We start from the raw sequence: 20,880 nt of genomic DNA on the forward strand, positions 1-20,880 counted from the left end.
ATGTCGATTTCAGGTATTCGGCAAAGATCAGAAAAAACTACTCATAATTGGCCACTTTATGAGAGGGTTTCCCTGCATCTGTGCTCATTATATTCAGATACCAATGTATGAAAAAGACCAACGGTCGCAAATGCATGGAAACAATAGAACGGATGTTCAAACTTCAAAGTAACAAACTTCCTCTTTGCAAAGTGTAAAATAGTTTAATGTTTACCTTGAAGAGACTTGTATATGATTTCGCTACATGATTTAACTTCCTGGTTGCCTGATAACTATTCGGAAAATAAATACATCAGGGGGTAAAGAAAATTTACCTGTATATACAATGTACTTCTGTTATGTGAAGAAGAATCTTTACTTGTCATTCACTGATGACTCGTGAGATAACATTATTGCCACCTATTGTCGGCTAATACAAAATCTTTTTTTTCTCTCGAAAGCTTGTATCATGTTTCATTTTTTTGAATTATTTGCTGATATAAGGTGTTGAACCGGTTGAGTGTGTGTTTGCGTTTTACTTCATATTCAGAAATTTTGTGAATTTTTATCTCACCTCAACGAATTTGGGGGACCTTATGTAATACAGTCGGCATCCCTGGTTAAAGTTTTTGGAGCTGATTTCTTTTCAAGTACTTCTATGCCCTAAATTAATCAGAGATGCATGAAAGATGCTTCTATGTTTCAACGTACCATTCAATGTTTCATATGCTGCAATTTCAGCTAAAGAATGTCCATGTTCAGGTGGGGATCCAGGAATTTTTTCCGGGGGGGGGGGGTCCATCCCAGTCAAAATAAATTCCAACCCAAAAATTTCTTGACAAGCAAAAAAAAAAAAAAAAAAAAAAAAAAAAAAGGAAAAAAAAAAAAAAAAAACCCACATAAAATCCATTTCCCATACGTGAAAAACACCTATTCCGTGGTGGTGATGGTGGAGTCCATGTTTTTTTTTTTGGGGGGGGGGGGTCCAAAGTCATTCTTTATTTGCTTCTGTATATACTTTTAATTACTTTGCAAATTTCATGGGTGAGGGGGGTCCGGAACCCCCCCCCCCTTTAGATCCGCGCATGATGTTAATATTTTAAGAAGCAGGTTGAAGTTGTGAGCAGGTTTCATTTCCAAGTAACTACATGTATAACCCCTATGTTGACCAAACTTGCATGGATGATACATCTACGGTTGCTTCGGATGCTGGATGTGACCGACAGTTTCCAGATGAGTGACCAAGTTAAAGTTTTTGGAGCAGGTTCGTTATAAAGTAACTATAAACCCTATGTTTTTGGAGCAGGTTCATTCTAAAGTAACTATAAACCCTATGTTTACCAAACTTGCATGGATGAAATATCTAAGGATGTACACTACTCATTGGACTTGCTTCGGATGCTGAATCTGACCAACATTTTCTGCATGAGTGACCAGGTTAAAGCTTTTGGAGCAGGTTCATTCTAAAGTAACTCTTTGCCCTACCTGGACCAAACTTGCATGGATGATACATCTAAGGATGCTCACTACCTGGGTTTGCTTCGGATGCTGAATTTGACCTACATTTTCGAGATGAGACACCAGTTAAAGTTTTTGGGGCAGTTTCTTTCTTAAGTGATGTCCCTTTTAATGAGCGAGTTTAATTTGTTAAAGCATGTCATTTAGTTTAGGTTCCATTTTTATTCAAACATAAAATTTTTTTTATTCATTTTTCCGTCATTTAAATGTTTATGTGGAATGAAGACTTGACCCATTCATATTCACAGATCATTTTTATGGCTCCAACAGACCCTCGCCACCCTGCAAGCGGTACCAGATAGCCTCGACCTATTTAATTTATCCGCAAGAATTCCCATGTAGTGTAGAATCAAACTCATTCAAATTATCTTAGGCTAGGGCAGGACCACAACAGTAATCAGATTAGTTACAATCAATAGGTTGACCCTATCTTGTTTTCCTATGTCATTTTTTTTAAAGTTTCCCCAGTTTAAACCTTTTAAACTTGGTTCCCCAATTGTGGTCCCACTGTAGCCCGTGGGCCATAATTTGAATAAATTCGAATCAACCTAAATGATAAAGCTTTCATATCTGTTCATGCTGCTTTTTCTTGAGAAAAAAAAAATTAAAGAATCAAATCCCCTTTCTCAGAGAGACAATTAAAATACAGGGGGAAAATGTACGTGGTATCTATGCACATTCTAATTCAAAAGAAAGAACAAGGTACAGTTTTGGCCAAAATTTGCCCTGTTCAGGAAATCAACCAAAATACTACATAAAATATTAGAATATGTTAATTTTATGAAAAAAGTAATTTTTATCTGATATCTTTTGAAGCGCCTGAAATATACTCCTTTAAAAATGCACACCTGCTGTCTTGACGTTCGCCCATTTTATAAAGACAATAACTTACGTTATGAAACATTACAATACGAGGGTTGCTGGGATATAATTGAGAATTTACTTTTTCTCCATAAAAGAAAGAGATCATTTCATGAAAATTCTTTATCAAGAAGAAATAAAATAAATGTGCAAAATTTCTAGTTCATATGATTATTAGATAAGCTCCGATGATATTATAAACTTGAATATGTCCACTGAACTGGGGCAGCATGGCTACGTCATTTTAACGTCACGTCAGCCTTAGATTATTTTCTCGTGTTGAAACGATTGGAAAGCGTTAATTCTTTTTCTGTTATTACTTATAAATGTTTCTGTTATTACTTATAAATGTATAACTTTGTAGAAAACAAACTCTCTCTTTTCTTAGTCAATTCTTTGAAAAATAAAATGTGTGTTGCCACAATTGAAAATTACATGAAATGTCATGTACACTTTGCCTATCGTGCAGTACCGACTTTTGCACCGCTGGTCAACGTTTTTTAGTCCCTAATAATTGATGGTCATCTAGCGCCTTTGGTTTCACTCTAATTGAATAATTTGTGAGGAAAAAATATACAAATGAAAAAATGAAATGTTTCTTCGCATCATTATTGTTTTAGCAGGTAGTTTAGTCTAGACAATAGTTCTCCACTTGGCTACATAAATTTTTGTATACTCGCTCCTTCGCATTGACGTCATAATCCATTTTGCTGTCGTTTTCAGATTTCTATTTACACGTAGTAAATATTAATTATGATTGTTGTATTTCTAGTCTAAATTCCATCAAAATTGCATAAAATAGAGTCAAAATAAAATTGAAAAATTACATACATAATTTTAAAAAAATTCCCATTCTGGTCCACGAAACTACGTACGTAGTAGTTATCGATTTTCATTATCTGATTTCATGACTGCGCCGGGTACCCCCACCATTGACTCATTCATATACCACAGAAAAGAAAAAAGATAAAATATTTCTGAAATATTTCTTGCTTTTATTTTTTATGTATGTTTAGAGAAAATGCCAATTTTCACCAAAATACTTTCATTATAGAGAGGATAATATACACAATCTCCCAATAATTCCAGAAGATCCCTAGTATACTACAAATTCCGTAGGTCAAGACCTCGTTATTTGTATTCTAAATTACTATACCTCCCCCCCCACCCCCTCCCATACTATCACACACAAAATTAAAATCAAAGTAAGGGTTTTTACCATCCCACCTAAACCAACAAGAAATATTCCCATTTCTTAAATTTCTATGACTGATAAAAAAAGGGGGAGGGCTTCCTCCTTTAAGTGAAAGAGGGAAATTGTTTGACATTTCTCCGATACCTGCAAAATGGTGTTCGATGTTATTTCTGTCACTCCTTGGGCCCGTTTTACAAAAGAACTTACGACTAAGACAGAAAACTTAAATTGGTTGTAAAATTTTGCAATATAAATGATTTTGTTTAAAATTGCTAGCGTAAAAATATCTTACTACATTCCTTTCAAAAAGATTAAAACCATTTTTAATATAATGTAAGTTAAAAAGTTAGAAGCAGAATTAAATTTTGGTCTTAGTTGTAAGTTCTTTCGTAAGGCCCCTTGTCTTTGATTTCACCCCCTTCCTGAAATCAAGTACCCTTTTTGTATGTTTGGTGATTGATTTAACAACCACCCTTTCTTTGTTTTCTTCTGTTTTAAGGAACAAATACTGCAAAATCACAGGATCCTGTGCGACTTAATTGTATTTTCAGAGATAACAGTAATTACAATAAAAATAGTAGAAAGTCAGCAACAAAACATAAACGAGAGACCTACTGTAGCTGATTCTAAGTAAGGAAATTTCACTTTCCTAAAATTCTATTTCGAGATGAAGAATTTAAAAGTTATGCATCTGGCCAACATCGAATTATTTTAGGATTTAAGACACATCTCTCGTTATGGAAAAAATATGTATTTTAAGAGAAAAAAAGGAAGTTTCTGCACTTTTTTGGAAATCATCAAATATTTGCACCTGTGTTAATTATTTCGCTAATCATTATGAATATAATTGTTATATTTGTAAACATAATAGTAAAAATTACTATGAAATAAATAAGAAATTGTTCAGCATAACTTGTAAACATACATTTACATGTTCAGACACATCTCTCGTACTAATACCGAATGACATTATATTAAATGACATTGGAGAGAATGACATTGGAGAGAAGAAAATAAAACGTTTTAAAAGCAATTGAGTTCTTTCACTCTTCAACATCACTGTCCTCATCACTGTCTGATTCATCGATAATTTCGGGTAGATCTGATGCATCATTAACAGAGGTGCTCCAATTCCTGACACCTTTCACAGAATCGACTTCATGTCTCGCGTGCGCAAGAAACCACACGACACTGGTGATGTGGCCACACATTCCGACTACTCTGCTCCCCGCCTTACACTTACAAAACCAACCATCAATCACACCATCATTATAACTTATCCAGCACTGATAATTTCTAGCCGATATATGTCTACTCTGGATTTTAGCGGATAGTATTCCCTGTATATCATCGCTTACTAAAATCTCGTATTTACCTTCGATGTCCGTGTGTTCGTGTGTATATGATCGAGCCATACGAAGTTGGTATACCCCCAAAGTTAGCTCTCTTATACCATTTTCGTCATATTTTGGGAAATCTGGCGCACACTGTTCGGCGTCAACCTTTACCCAACGAACTGGCCTCTTGTCCAAACCCTCTTCCTCCACACGTTTCTGTAGTGCATTTTCTTTTCGGGAGAGATGAAGCATTTTTGCAGCAATTGACTGATCATCGGATGTGGTAGTGCACAGTGGTGGCCGATAGCTATTACAAATGGCTGATACAATTCTGATATAATCCCCGATGAATGGTATCTGGGTGTTAGGTAGGGTCTTCTCCAGGTATTTCCATTGTTTCAGTCGAGCATTAGCAGCTTCCACAACCCATCTTACCTATGAATGAAAGCATATACATATAATCACAAAATAAAATATGGTTTCAGGTACATGAAGCAGTGCTAGAGGAATACACGTTTTTGTTAAAAATAGGAGGGGGGGGGGGATGGGATCGTCGACAACATCTAACATCAGTTTAAACCGATGTACATATAATAAAATTTCAGTTCTGTTATAAAAATGTTTTGATCTTTTTTTCTTTTTTTTTAATTTCATTTTATTTATTTATTTATTTATTTTTTGGTGGTGGTGGTGGGGGGGGGGGGGGGTATGTTATTGCTGTAATAATTAATATTTGATTCATCTACCTTTGTAACCACTCTAGAAATATTTGAATCATGGGTTGTCAGTTGTTTATCTCCCCTCTGTATGAATGACGGCATTTCCATTTGGATACCAAGATCTTCCAACACATCTCCAGTGTCCCTGAATCCCCTATCCACAACAAACACGTCATCCTCTTTTAACCAGGATTTCATTTCTTCAGTGTTGTGTAGAATTATGTGTTTTAGAATGCTAGCATCGTTATTTTTTGAATCCGCTAGATAGGGTCCAAGAACGGAAATTATGTAACCCGTAGTAGTTACAACCATCATGGGTTTAACGAGGGGCCTATGTTTGTGCATGCTGTAAGACCTTCTGGCAAAGGCGAAGTTAGAACTTTTCTGGATATACACGTAAGTTCCATCTAGAACTAATATTGCCGGATCTGCCGTAGCACTGTTCGTGAAAAGATCTCTAGCAAGTTGGCGGGTGTGGTTCTCAATCACTGCCTCCCGCGTGATGTGCTGAAAACCCAGATTTTGTGGTACAAAATCTGTTATCAGTGCTTTTCTTCCTGATTTAATAGCTCGTCTTATCTGTATAAAAGAATAAATGTGAAGTGATCCTTTTCACAAAATATCTAACGACTATGTATATACATATTATTTAACATATTTAGTTTATAAATAGGATAATGACTGCTTTTGCATAAAACAATAGATACAAAATTATGTAAAAACCTGATGCTTCGTCATGTTGAATAATACGCCCAGCAATTTGTTTGACATTGCTGTACGCAGTTTCACCAGGAGAATGGCAATGCATGTCCTCTTACTTCTTACTTTTGTTGAGTTGATACTGGTCACCGTTGACACAACATCTTCGAATTCACGACGAGTAAGTCCAGTTAGAATCTTGTAGTCGTCATCATCCATGTTGCCCTCATCATCAAAATCGAGCCTGGAATTGCGGAAAACTATTTCCCGTAAGTCTTGAATGATGTTATATACTGCGGTTCTATTCAACATTACACCCTCACTGGTTTTAATATTTTCTATAGCTTTCTCCGAAAGCTTTCCATTTATTAAGTGACCTGTACAACACCTTGCTCCTGACGGAATTATGATTTCTCCTATGATAAGTACATGCAGGCGAGCTTGATTTGAAAGCGAAATAAGTTTAGGTCCTGGCTTTTTGCACACAAAACAATATCCATGACTTTTTGTTGAAGATGAGAAAGGTAATGCAACAGATGGCGGACTTGATATTTCTGTCAATTTAGTGCGTTTGGGAGATGTAAAAGATGGATCATTAGCCTCATCCTTATCACTTACAGGAATTGTACAAACCTCCCTTTTTCGAGAAATGTTTCGGCATTTATGACGGCACTTGTTGCACAGTACGTCTGATTCTGTTGCACCAACTGCAAATTTTTTTGACAGAATGTTTATATATCCCGACTGTACTGGACGACGTTCTTGTGGAGGTGGTCTTCCTCGACACAAAACACACGAATAATGTCTCCTGTCCATTCTGAAAAAAATGATCATGTATAATTATTTTCAGATATGTTATATATAGTGTAAAAAAAGTGTATTTTCTTCATCAAATACATAGTACATGTAACATGACATAGTAAGGAAAAAAAAAAAAAACACGCATGCCGGATTCGAACCCACACCCTTATTACCGTACCATATCGTGTCGTACAATATTCGATACGGACTATTCACTACCTGTATGCGAACACGTTATTTAAGACCTACAAATGTATACAAACTCAAAATAAAGTAACAAGCTGAGTTTGAAACAGACAATATTCAATAAATATGCCGTCTAAATACTAGTTTTCTTTTTTATTATGCATGTATGTATTGTAAAGATTAAAAATAACACTAGGCTATCTAGCCATGGCGTCAAAGGTCCCGAAAGCTTATACAGCTGTTGTCACCGGTACTTGCAGACGATGTAAATATTAGAATGGCTAGCCTAATAATTTTTGCTAAAACATACAATATTTTTAATGTAAAAAATTAAATCATTATCTAAGTTTCAAGATTCAGTTCGTAACATTTCTCCCTCTTAGCTTTCATCTGTTCACAAGGCTTTATCCGCCGTGTACGCGTGTGACGTACAATCGTCGGTTAAATAGTTGATCATATTCATGAAAACTGCACATATAAAAATTTTCACACATAGAAGTGATATGTATATATAATTTTTTCTCACCCGTAAGATCTTGATGTCGGTAAACCAGAATCCTGGTACATCTACTTCTGTTTACATTAACCCATGGTAACGAAAATGACGTCATTCAAACGACGAGATGAAAATTCCGGATAATTTATATATGTTATTCAAAAAAAAAAGAATACAGTTTGCCAAGACACTATTATAAGCTTTACTGAGCACTTAAATGATATACTGCTTTCAACTATCTTGAAATCACCGTACTGAGGTTATAATTCGAGAGTTTATAACATCTACTACCGACATGGCAACCGTTATGATTAGAAATTGATCGAACTAATTTTTAAGATTTTACCATGTCCACAGTCCTCGCCCACGATGAAATTAAGAGTGAATATGGATTTACACTTCATATTCATTCTGTCAAAATTTAATCGTGGGCGATCACTGTGGAGGTATTGAATTTTGACTTTTACTGGCTATTTTTTGTACAAATAATGGCAAATGAGCCAAGGATATTATCTTTTTGACAGTGCATATTGCGCATGCGTACTAGTGGGTTTTTTTAAATAAATGTTTTGGTGTCTATGAGGGTTACTTTATTAAATAACAAAAAAGAAAGAGTTAAATAAACATATTCAATTTTTGGGAAAATCACCAGGCAAACTTTGGCTAAAACTGTACCTTGTTCTTTAGTGGAAGCATCCTTTTAAAAACAGTCTAAGCATTCCAGCCTTCAGGCAGCTTTCAAGAGGTCAGTTTTGCAATTAACACAGTTTATTTATATGCTTCATTAATATAATGCCCAAATAAATACATCAATTTAATATTGTACACAAAATTTATCAAATTGAACAACATTCTGCATATTTATAATTTAATCTATACTTTGGACAGCATTCACAAACAAGAGGCCCAAGGGCCTTAACGGTCACCTGAGTATAATACAACAATTTAGAAGTTAAATACACTGATAGATGAAGCTTTATGCCCTAAAGCAAGAGAAGTAGGAAGATCAGGATCAACAAAATAATTAGTCTAGTATTCAGTATCAACTCATAAATTAAGTTCTAATCTGTCCCCCACTTAACACTATCACCATACAGACTATTAACAAACTATTAGTGCTTCAGTACTATTTTTAAACCCATATTAAGAGCTCTAGCATTGACCTCTCTTATGGTCTTTGAAGAACTTTTAATAAGATAAGTTATTTTTGTCTCATTTTTAGTTATCTATTACTTACAGGTCAACCTGATTATTAAAACTAAGAAAATACTTTTTGAATTATATGATAAACATTCTTGCATAATTATCTTATTCTATTAACCTTTCAAATACATTATTTACAGTGATTAATTATCAAAGGTGAATGGAAAAGGGGAATAACTTCTCTCAGTAGAATACAAATTAATAGAGCCCTGCCCAGGACTAGAATGCTTAGACAAATGGTCCAGATGTTCAAAAATCTGGTAGAAATACGCTTACTTATATCATTTAAACTTTTACTCAGTTTTCTTCCAATATGCCCAGAAGCAGAGAAGAATTTCACAGTTACAATGCATTTTCACTACAGATTCAACAAAGCCTTACCCTAACACCAGAACCCAAGACCAAGGGTCAAGAAATTTACAAATTTGGAAGAGTTACCCTCATCATCATACCTATGGACTTCAAAGAATTAACACTTTTCCACTACATTATCAACCCCCCCTCCCCCCCCCCCCAGTTATGCCAGAACCCCTGACCCTAGGACCACAAGATTTAAAAATTCTGTTCGAAGCTCACATTTTCATCATAGCTAAGCAATTTATTTATCAGCTCAACGCTAAGGAGCAGACAGGATTAATTAATGATTAATTAATAGAATTAATGCTTTTTCACTATATAATCAAGAGAGCCCCCCCCCCCCTTCCTCAAGAACCCCAAAAACTGAGGCCATATATTTGAAAATTTTGGAAGAGGCATCCTTGCCTATCATAATCATGCACTTAGTTTGTTTAAATAATCTCCAGTAGCAGAGAAGACGATTTTCAAAGAATCAATGCATTTTCACTATATAATCAATAGAGCCCCGCCCTAACACCAGAACCCCTGACCCTGGGGCCATGAAATTCAAAATTTTCGAAAAGGCACTTTTGCTCATCATAACTATGTACTTAGTTACTTTATTTAATACCCAGGAGCAGAGAAGAAGATTTTCAAAGAATTAATGCATTTTCACTAGATAATCAATAGAGCCCCGCCCTAACACTAGAACCCCTGACCCTGGGGCCATGAATTTCACAATTTTTGTAGAAGCACTCTTGCTCATCATAACTATGTACTTAGTTACTTTACTCAATACCCAGGAGCAGAGAAGAAGATTTTCAAAGAATTAATGCATTTTCACTACATAATCAATAGAGCCCCACCCTTACACCAGAACCCCTGACCCTGGGGCCATGAATTTCACAATTTTTGTAGAAGCACTCTTGCTCTTCATAACTATGTACTTAGTTACTTTATTTAATACCCAGGAGCAGAGAAGAAGATTTTCAAAGAATTAATGCATTTTCATAATATAATCAATAGAGCCCTGCCCTTACACCAGAACCCCTGACCCTGGGGCCATGAATTTCACACTCTTGGAAGAGGTACTCTTGCTCTTCATAACTATGTACTTAGTTACTTTATTAAATACCCAGAAGCAGAGAAGAAGATTTTCAAAGAATTAATGCACTTTCACTATATGATCTACATGTATATAGCCCCACCCTGGGGCCAGAACCCCTAACCTAGGGGCCATGAATTTCACAATTTCGGAAGAGGCACTCTTGCTATTCATAACTATGTACTTAGTTACTTTATTTAATACCCAGGAGCAGAGAAGAAGATTTTCAAAGAATTAATGCATTTTCACTATATAATCAATAGAGCCCCACCCTAATACCAGAACCCCTGACCCTGGGGCCATGAATTTCACAATTTTGGAAGAGGCACTCTTGCTATTCATAACTATGTACTTAGTTACTTTATTTAATACCCAGGAGCAGAGAAGAAGATTTTCAAAGAAATAATGCACTTTCACTATATGATCTATATAGCCCCACCCTGGGGCCAGAACCCCTGACCCTGGGGCCATGAATTTCACAATTTTGGTAGAGGGCTCAATGCTTATTACAATCATGCCAACAGTTTGACTGCTTGATGTCCTGGAGTAAAGAAGAAGATTTTTAAAGATTGCATTATTTTTGGTGGTTTTAGCCCCACCCCTCAGGCCCCAGGGGGGCAGGGACCATGAAATTCACAATTTTTGTTCCCCTTCACCCATAGATGCTATATGCCAAATTTGGTTGAAACTGGTTAAGCGGTTTCAGAGAAGAAGCTAAAAATGTTCAAATGTTAACACACGACGCACGCCAACGGACGAGAACAGATAGCAATAGGTCACCTGAGTGACTCAGGTGACCTAAAAATCAACGCTACATTAATTTAAATCAGCTTCATATGATAAACATTCTGATTCAATAAGCTCACTCTTATGACACCTTTATAACACATCTAACTGCTGCACTAAATAATTTCAGATGTGCAAGTTTGGTTAGTATAAGCTAGCTATAGGAGCAAAGTTGTCGAATACTCGAGTCATTGAATCATAAAATTTAATATGACGTAGTATCCAAGCATTAGACTTATATAATATATATCTGAAATATAATTACATGTGTATATATGTTTGTCTTTAAAATGTACAGATAGAATCAAAAGCACCCAATGATGAATGGTAAATGCGAGTTTGGTTTAGATACACGAGATGAAAATATCTCCAAACACTATATTCTTAATCAGTCATTAAAGCATAAAACCTTGCTCATATGGTGCATCGATCACCAAAACACCAGACTGAGTATCTCAAGGTGCATTCACTGTAAGTGCAAGTTACATTTGAACACCACTTGCTTTGAAACTCATGTGAACCATGTTCTTCACTTAATTCAGATATGCCCTGTAAGTCAGATGCAGCCTATCAGCATGTTTCAGACTTTGCATTCACATTATGCCAAATGTGTGCTTTTAGTCTACATAATAACAGGATATATGCCTAGAATTCTTTCCCAATTACTAGAACTTTGCATCCGATACAAATTATATGCCTTAATAAATAATACTAAAAACATACGGCATATTTAAATTGTAACATCTATACACACTAAGCTTTAATAATGCTTGTTCAGTACATAATTCACCTGCAAAAGGAGCAAACACAAGAATTTTAAAAATATATTTATAAATGCATAAAATTATCAATATGGTACCCACACCGATGAAGAGAAAAATGCAGATAATAATCAAACCTTTGGTGCAAAAACTTTGGAAACCTTTAAATATAATCATGTCATATGCAAGGTAAATATGAATGGCTCAGACCTTGACATTACTGCACACCTAAATTGTTTTATTTGCGGATCAAAGCCCAAACTTAGCATATATATATTACCGACAGGACAAAAAATGTTTAAAATAGAGCTTGTATACCCCTTGAGTGGTATTATAAAAAAGGATCAAGTAAAATGTTTATAATGTCAACCTTGATATCAAAAGGGGTCATCTACTTCTTACAGGGTATCAGTGTACCAAGTTTCATGTCTGTCAAGTGAAGAGTTCTCAAGATATTAATGAGCCAACAGTATCTTCCTATGTCCAGAGAAGTTTGAGAAGTTAACTGTCAAGGTAAAGGTTTTCAAGATTTTGAGCAGGCAATATTTCCTATTTCCATAGTAGTTTAACCCTTTGTCTTTGACCTTGTGACCTCATTTACATGTATCAGATGTATTAGGTTTGATGCCTATTTGGTACTGACTGACCAACATGTGCAAAACCAATACCCTTCTTTTTTACAAAAAAGGAGGGGGCATAGAAAATTGTAATGCTCAAACTGCCTTTTGAACTTGAAAAATGAGAAAAACTTAAGACATATAAAATATAGTCCCATATTATATTACATCACAAAGTTTACAAACAGTATACATTAAAACAATTAATTAATACACATGTGCTACATTTAATTGAATATTAATCGGTCACAATTAATACACAGCTGACTTCTTTAATCTACAAAAGATGCATAAAAAAGAACAAATAGTCAAAGTACTTCTGACAAGGCACACAGATCTTGACAAAAATATTCCCACCAGAATAAAAAAATATTAAAAAACAAAATAATATATGCTAGCTCTTTTATATTATACATTTATCGACTGGGTTCGAGGGCAATATGCATTTTGTCAGACCCACGAACTAAACCGTTTGCCTGAGGCTGGCGAACAGTTTGGTTCGATGGGTCGACAATATGAATTTTGCCCCAAAACATAGTCAATAAATGCATTTTTATACCTTTTACGATTTATTTTTTGACATACATGTATCTTGTGCTGGTTTCCATGATGTAAATTTCCTTTACCCACACTGCAGTAAAACTTGTTCAATTCTATCACTGTCGAGCACCAACGATCAAATGCAAATAAGATTTAGCTGATCTGCCCTACAGTGTGACGTTAGCGGTCCAATATCTCATCAACAGGTCCAATATCTCGCTCTGCAGTCATACATCGATTTTTTTATGACCGCTCAGTAAAACATTGGAAATGTTAGACTTTTTGGTATAGATTTACATAGGAACCAATTTCTAAAAGGTATAACTATATTGTGAAAAGCCTGGGAATAAAGTGTTACAATATTATATAATACAATTGGTCATATTTGAATCATTAAATAATTAAATTTAAAAAAAAAAACAAAAAACAGTGCAATATTTATTCCAATATTAATACACACCCACACCAAGCATACACACAAACTCACTTTTGATATGGCCAATCCCAAATTCCACCCAGAAATCAAACTTAGGAAGGCAGCAATTTATTAAGAAGCATTAGGGTGCTAACCATTACACAACCAAAACCAAAACTCCCATCCTTTAGCAATAAAGATACTCTGTGATTGTAGTTCATTATCAATTATATTCATAAAATGGTCCTCATATTGTAATATGTATTTCAATGTCCACTTACAGGAGGCACATGCAGATATATATTTTTGGAGGTCACCTTGACCTTTTTTTTTTTTTTATTGGCTCTTACATTTTACAAATTAAGATAAAATACAAACATGTAACATTGCAGAAAGAATATATAATAATTATCACTTAAAATTATCTTATATAATAAAAAAGTCTAATAATTGAATATGTTTTTGGGCTTGATCATGTATAAAAATACTTTAAATCAGTTTTCCAAATTCTCTAATAATTTTTGCCATTCATTGTAAAAATCTTCTAATTTTCTATTACTACAATATAGAAATCTTTTGATATATAGTTTTTCCCTTAGCATTTTTCTAAAAACAGTAAAATTCAAATTACATTCACAACTCTCTTGTGCATTTCTAATCTTATAAACATAGTATTTTGCTAGCAGTAAACAGTAATTCAGAGGTTTGTTATAAGTACTTGTACAAATTCCAAATATCACATTTTGACATGAAATATCTTGGATAAAACATAAATTCAAACTATTCCACCAGTTTAAAAAGTCATTCCAAAATGCTTTAGTATTTTCACAAAAATAAAACCTATGCTCTATTGTATCAATTTCCTTACATGATTTGCATAATGGTGATTTGTTTACACCCATGTTATATAATAGTTTTCCATGTGCTATAAATCTATGAATTAATTTATAATTAAGAGATTGCAAATAAGTTTCACTATTGCATGAAAAGGAAATGGTAAAGATATTCTTCATATCTGATTCTTTAATACTCCTATCAAATGTTGTTTCCCATTTTCTGATACAAGTTGGTTGCTCAGTCAAGTGTTCTATCATAGTCCAGTAATAGTCTTTGCATTGCATTTTTGAAATAGGACATATCTTATCATCTATAGAAAGAGTTAATGTATTTCTATTAAAATCAGGTTTTTGCTTTTCTCTTACTAATTTTCTCCATTTGTGTGGTATTGCCATTCGTAAAGACATATAATCTAGGAAAGAAACATTTATTCCATAGCGCTTGACAATATCTTCATGACTTAAGAAGTCTTTTTTTCACCAATAATGTCACTTACAAAAAGTATCCCACATTTGTACCATTTTTCCCAGAAGATGGATAAATTGTTTATCTTTATTTTATCATTAAACCATAAAATTTCCTTAAATATTTTAGGTTCAATACAAACATTATCATTAGTTCTAAATTCCTTCCAACAATTTAAAATATCCATATAAAATTTTGGTATATAAATGTTTAAAATATCTATACAGCATTTGGATTGAAGTAGAGTTTGTAAATCTATATCTTCTAAATAAGCTTGAAAAATCAAGAACCATTTTGGTGGGTTATTGTTAAAACAATACATTCTCTTTATCCAGTTTAGTCTAAGTGACTTAACCTGATACTCAAAGTTTGGAACTTTAAGTCCACCCTTGTTTATTTTTTGACATGCTACAGTTGATTTAACTTTTGGTTTTTCACTATTCCATATAAAAGATGTTAATAATTTGTTAATTTCTTTTATAATCTCATTGGAAATGGGTAATACAGTTGCTTGATAAATAATTTTTGGAATTGCTAGTGTTTTTGTAATTAGAATCCTTCCTATCAGAGATAGGTGCCTCATTTTCCAAAGGTTGAGAGTTGCTTTAATGTCATCTAATTTGGAATTGAAATTTTTAACTAAACAGTCATGTTCGCCATGTACACTAAACCAGATTCCAAGTGTAAAAAATAAACCATTGGACCATTTCACTGGTAAACTTCCTGGAGGAAAATTCCTACAACTACCAATCCATATGGCTTCTGTTTTATTTAGATAGATCTTTAAACCAGAGCAATATTTAAAATTTTGGATGATTCTCAATACTTCAAATCCTGATTTTTCATCACTTAAGAAACAAGTCGTGTCATCTGCTAACTGACTGATTTTAAATTCTGTTTCACCAATTCTTATACCGTGAATACTTTTATTTAATCTTATTGCAATAGCCATTAATTCAACACATAAGATAAATAGATAAGGTGATAAAGGACATCCTTGTCTAACGCCTCGAGAAATCTTGAAAAAGGAGGAATACCCGTTATTAATTAAACAACTTGTAATGCCTGAGTATAGGATACGTACCCATTGCCGTAACTCTGTACCGAATCCAAAAGTTTCTAATACTTTATCTAAATATATCCATTCAACTGTATCAAAAGCTTTTTCAAAATCAACTAATAAAATAAGTCCAGGAATATTTTTTAAACTTGTGTAATCAATAAGATCTGCAATAGTTCTTATATTTTCTCCTATATATCTATTTTCAATGTAACCTGTTTGATCAGTATCGACTATATAAGGTAGAAGTTTTTTAATTCTTCTTGCGAGAACTTTTGCTAATATTTTATAATCAAAATTCAGTAAAGAAATTGGTCTCCAATTCTTTAATAAAGTTCGATCTTTGTCTTTTTTAGGTACAAGAGTAATGATTCCTTTTCTTTGATCTGAAGAAAGAGATAATTTATGAATGCTTTCATTTAAACTATTTACCACTAGGTCTGCTATTTCAGGCCAAAAGTACTTATAAAATTCAAATTGAAGTCCATCACTTCCTGGAGATTTATTTAATTTAAACTCTTTTAAGATATTTTCACATTCATCTTTACTAATTAAACCTTCATATGTTGCAGAATCTTCTTTAGTAAGTTTTGGAATATTTTCACAGTCTACAAAATAACTTATATGTTTTTGATAATTGTTTTTATCTAAATTAGTTGAGTAGAGATTTTCAAAGAAACTTTCTTCTTCCTTGAGGATTTCATTTTTATCACATATAATTTTGTCATTAACTACTAACTTATTTATACACTTATTTCTGTAATTTCTTTTTTCTAAAGACAAAAAGTATTTTGTAGATTTTTCTCCCTCTTCACACCATTTTGCTTGAGATCTCAATATTATGCCCCTTGTTTTTAAGTCTGTTAATGCATTTAGTTTTTCTTTTATTTCATTTAATAAAGTCATATTTTCTTCAGATGGAACAGCTGATAGTATTTCATTTTGTTTATCTAATTCTTTCAACAATGTTTCTTCTTCCTGTCTACTTTTTCTAGCTTTTAATTTTGAATATTTAATAATAAATCCTCTAAGTTCACATTTAACTGTGTCCCATTTTAACTGGTGGTCATCTAAACCTACATACTTCTCTTTTAAACAGTTGATGAGTTCTTTTGTTTTCTTCACAAATTCCTCATCTCCTAATAGTGACGAATTAAATTTCCAAAACCCAGGGCCTCTATTATGATGGACTTCCCCTTTAAGTGTTAAAGATATAACACTATGATCTGATTTAATAGTAGGTTTTATATTTGACTTTGCATGAGGAGAGAGAAAACAAGGAATTATAAAAAAATCTATTCTTGATAAAATTAAAGGGTTTTTACATGTATATGTGTAATAATTTTTATCTGGGTTTTGTTCTCTCCATATATCGGTTAAATTAAGATCTTCTAAAGCAGCTAGAATATTGTCTCTATAGTTGGATTTTCCTTCTGTAGTACCGCCTTTTTTATCTTTTTTATCTTGTAGTGGATTTAAAGTAATATTAAAGTCTCCCCCAATGATAAGATTTTCATAGCTATGTGGTTCTATGTAAGTCAATAACAAATTAAAGAACTCCACCTGGCAGTTTGGCTTATCCTTTGTTGGAGCATAAATATTTGTTAAGATAAAATTGGTTTCATCTATCATCAAATTGATTTGTAAAATTCTACCTTCATTATCTTGTCTTTTGTCTTTAATAACATAATCTATATTATGGGGAAAAAGAATTGCTACTCCCCTACTATTTGATTCACCATGGCTGAATTCTATATCAGAACCCCAATCCTTTGACCACTGACTTTCATTTTCTAAGACTGAATGTGTTTCTTGTAAATATATAAGGAGGCACATGCAGATATATATTTTTGGAGGTCACCTTGACCTTCATTTAGGCTGTAATGATCAATGCTAAATATGTGATAACATTAGTGTAAATGATGGGTATAAATGAGAGAATTAAAGCAAATAACAAGGTTAGCCAATATTAAAATGAGTAGGCCATAAGCAACCTAAACAAGGGTACAACATAGTCTTTTAACTTCTTAGAATGTGTCAACTGATACAAAAAGGGAATAAAATCTTGATTAAGTAATTTTTAGATAAACCGAATATAAACATTCATTGTTAAAAAAAATCGCATTGTCAAACTTTGTAATGGAAATGCAGTTACGACCTCATGTGACGTCACTGTTGAATCTAGACATTCCAAATGTCTCGTGTATTTGAAAAAGCAGATCTAAAGGCAGATCTTAGTTAAAAATGAATACCCAGTAATTCACAAAGTTCTGCTCTCATCCCCAACAGTCGCACCATCAACGTATTATGTTCAACAATTATTCATAGAAATACTTTAACATAAATAAGATTTCCTCGCGCATACGAGACCCCCCTCCCTCCTCCCCTTATCGATGTAGCACAACAAATGCACACAACAAAAGCTCAAAAGTTACTTGTATAACTTATATTTAATGACATAGACGTTGAGGTAAAGTATAAAGCACTGCACTTCAACATGGAAATAAGTCTGAGTACCTGGAGAGATCCACTCTCCAGAACAATGGTGCTGTGTCACCATGTACCCCACACCCTCTCACAAACCACCCACCCCACCTCAATCCCCAGACGGAGTAGCATTGGTGAGAATTAATTGAATGCAACTAACTACCGGTACTTTACAATGTTAGGATATCCATTACATGTACTAAAAATGTTAGTTTTTAACTTGATATTTGTGAAACAAAATCAATGCAATGGTCCCAGTACTGAAATGTAAATCAATCATAAGGGTTATTAAGGTTCATATAGGTCACAGTGACCTACTATTAGATTGTATAACACTATCTTCATGTAACATCAAATGATTTACAAGTCAATTATCCTAGGAATTAGTATGTGAAGATTATTGCATCAGGGTTTACTTTATAATATAGATAAACATATTATAAAATGAGGTAGATCTTTCAGTAACCTAACGAACTAATGCAACAAAAAACTAAATGTCCTCAAATGCCATCAACTGTCAAAGATTAAAAAAAAAAGGCCTTCCTGTCATCATTATCAGTATCGGATGACATAATAAAACAGGTCACTGTGACCTACTATTAGGTTATACACATTATCAACATGATTATTCAAGACATCCATTATATCCATTGAGTCTTACAGTACTAGTGGTAATGATATATGATCCAAAATGTGAAAGGCAACAGCATCAATACAAGCCAATTCTAGAATGTAGTAGGTCATTGTGACCTACTTAATGGGTGTATTATGTTCCCAAGTTTAGCCTAATATGGTATGAATAAGGAGTTTGAACCCAAGTCAAGAAGGCAACATATTCATGCTAGCTAAAAATTTTCAAGAACAAACTCAATTCCAATAAATAATATGCACACACCATTTTAGCATCCAGAAAAATTTCAGTGCATAAACATGTCACCTCACTGACTATGGTTTCAAATCTTTATGTGCATTTAAATTTTCATAGTAGCAGTTCAAAAATATGTTATAACTGCTCTCTTTGATAAACATTAAAACACAGCCCAAAGCCAGAGCAAATACAAAAAAGCCAGAGCAATTTTACAAAATTACTGGTTTCAATCAGGGCAGTACTTTTATCATAGATTCAAATTAGTATGCTTAAGTACGAGCATGTTTACAGCAAATTAATGAACAATCACTAAAGATATACTTTTCAAATAGGACTGGTACCCAGACCCTCAGCAAATACCCATCATGAATTGGTATTTGTAGAAGCACTACAGGGGCATGAATTTTTAAATGCTCAGCACTTTATCATAGAAAAACTTAAATCAAAACTATACCTTCCCTATACAAGGACCCCCTTTGCTTGCAATGTAGCACAACAAATGTGCACATAAAATACTCAACAGATATTTGATTTTTTTGTTGGCACTGATGTTGACAAAAGTATTCCATAATGTGGGAGGAAGCCTACATTCACACCCCCCCCCCCCCTTTTAATCAGAGGACCGAGTTGCATTGGTGAATGTGTTCACCACTTCATTACACAGACATCCACTTCTTTGAATTTTAGTTTCTGATAACTTGCTTAACAAAATCAATACAATGGTCACTTACTGCAATGTGAATAGAGTTATCAGGGATAATACTTCATATACACATATATGTATTTCTGAAGGTCACAGTGACCTTCAATTCAGCTGCAATCATGACAAACTCTGTCCTCAATATGAAGTGATTTACAAATCAGTTATCTATGGAATTGGGAAGATCAATGCATGAATAAAATGAAAAAAAAATATGCAATAGGTAAGCTTATTCTAAAGTGGGTTTAGATAACATACCTATGAATTATGTAACCCACTTTTTAGCTTGCAATATCCACTAGTTACACAACTTTGTCTTAATCTTAATTATTTTTTGCTGCAAACTATTTATCATATTGTGTACTTATGTTGAATATTCCCTCTGTCACCAATATTAGTTGTCACAAATAGATTTCAAACTGACAAATTATGTGAATAAAAGTTGTCATAAATGATAGATGGGTTACAGTATTAAATGATTGTAACAAAAAGGCCAATGTCAGCAAATTAATGCATCATTACTGTCAAAGATTGAAAAATCTTAAGCCTTGCTGTCATAGTTATCAATATCTGATGACATAATACACAGGTCATTGTGACCTACAATAATGTTGTTATCGACCTACTTTCCCCAAAACTCTTCAAGAGACTGGCTGGCCCAGATATACAAGTAACAATATCCAATTTTACAGTGAAAATGATGTGATCCAAAATGAGAAAGCAGTGTGTAATATTAAAACTAAATTCAAATGAGATATTAGTCATTGTGACTTACTTAAAGGGTGCATTATGCTCCTCAAATATATTTGATATGAATGGGCAGTCTGAACCCATATCAGAAAGGCAACATATTCAGGCTAACTAAAAATTTTCAAGAACACAAACTCAATTCCAATAAACAATATGCAC

General features: G+C 33.6%; 3 protein-coding genes across 3 annotated transcripts in view; 1 reads left to right on the forward strand and 2 right to left on the reverse strand.

The window, feature by feature from the left end:
- LOC133185306 (radixin-like) overlaps positions 1-20,880 on the forward strand; it is a 206,109-nt gene that overhangs the window by 90,807 nt on the left and 94,422 nt on the right. The gene's annotated exons all lie outside the window — the stretch shown is intronic.
- Positions 4,597-7,124, reverse strand: LOC133184966 (uncharacterized). The gene is made up of 3 exons (XM_061320030.1): positions 6,435-7,124; positions 5,637-6,188; positions 4,597-5,325 (listed from the first exon to the last, which is right to left on the reverse strand). The coding sequence occupies exons 1-3, from the start codon at positions 7,122-7,124 to the stop codon at positions 4,597-4,599; spliced, it is 1,971 nt and encodes a 656-aa protein (XP_061176014.1).
- Positions 18,142-20,880, reverse strand: part of LOC133185310 (PIH1 domain-containing protein 1-like) — a 112,752-nt gene continuing 110,013 nt past the window's right edge. The window contains exon 11 of the transcript XR_009720891.1: positions 18,142-18,153. The gene's annotated coding sequence lies outside the window, so the exon portion shown is untranslated. The remainder of the gene's footprint in view (positions 18,154-20,880) is intronic.

The sequence above is a fragment of the Saccostrea echinata genome, unplaced genomic scaffold, assembly GCF_033153115.1.
Source record: "Saccostrea echinata isolate AGI-Se365-2 ecotype Australia unplaced genomic scaffold, CSIRO_AGI_Sech_v1 ptg000012l, whole genome shotgun sequence".
Classification (NCBI taxonomy): Eukaryota; Metazoa; Mollusca; class Bivalvia; order Ostreida; family Ostreidae; genus Saccostrea; species Saccostrea echinata.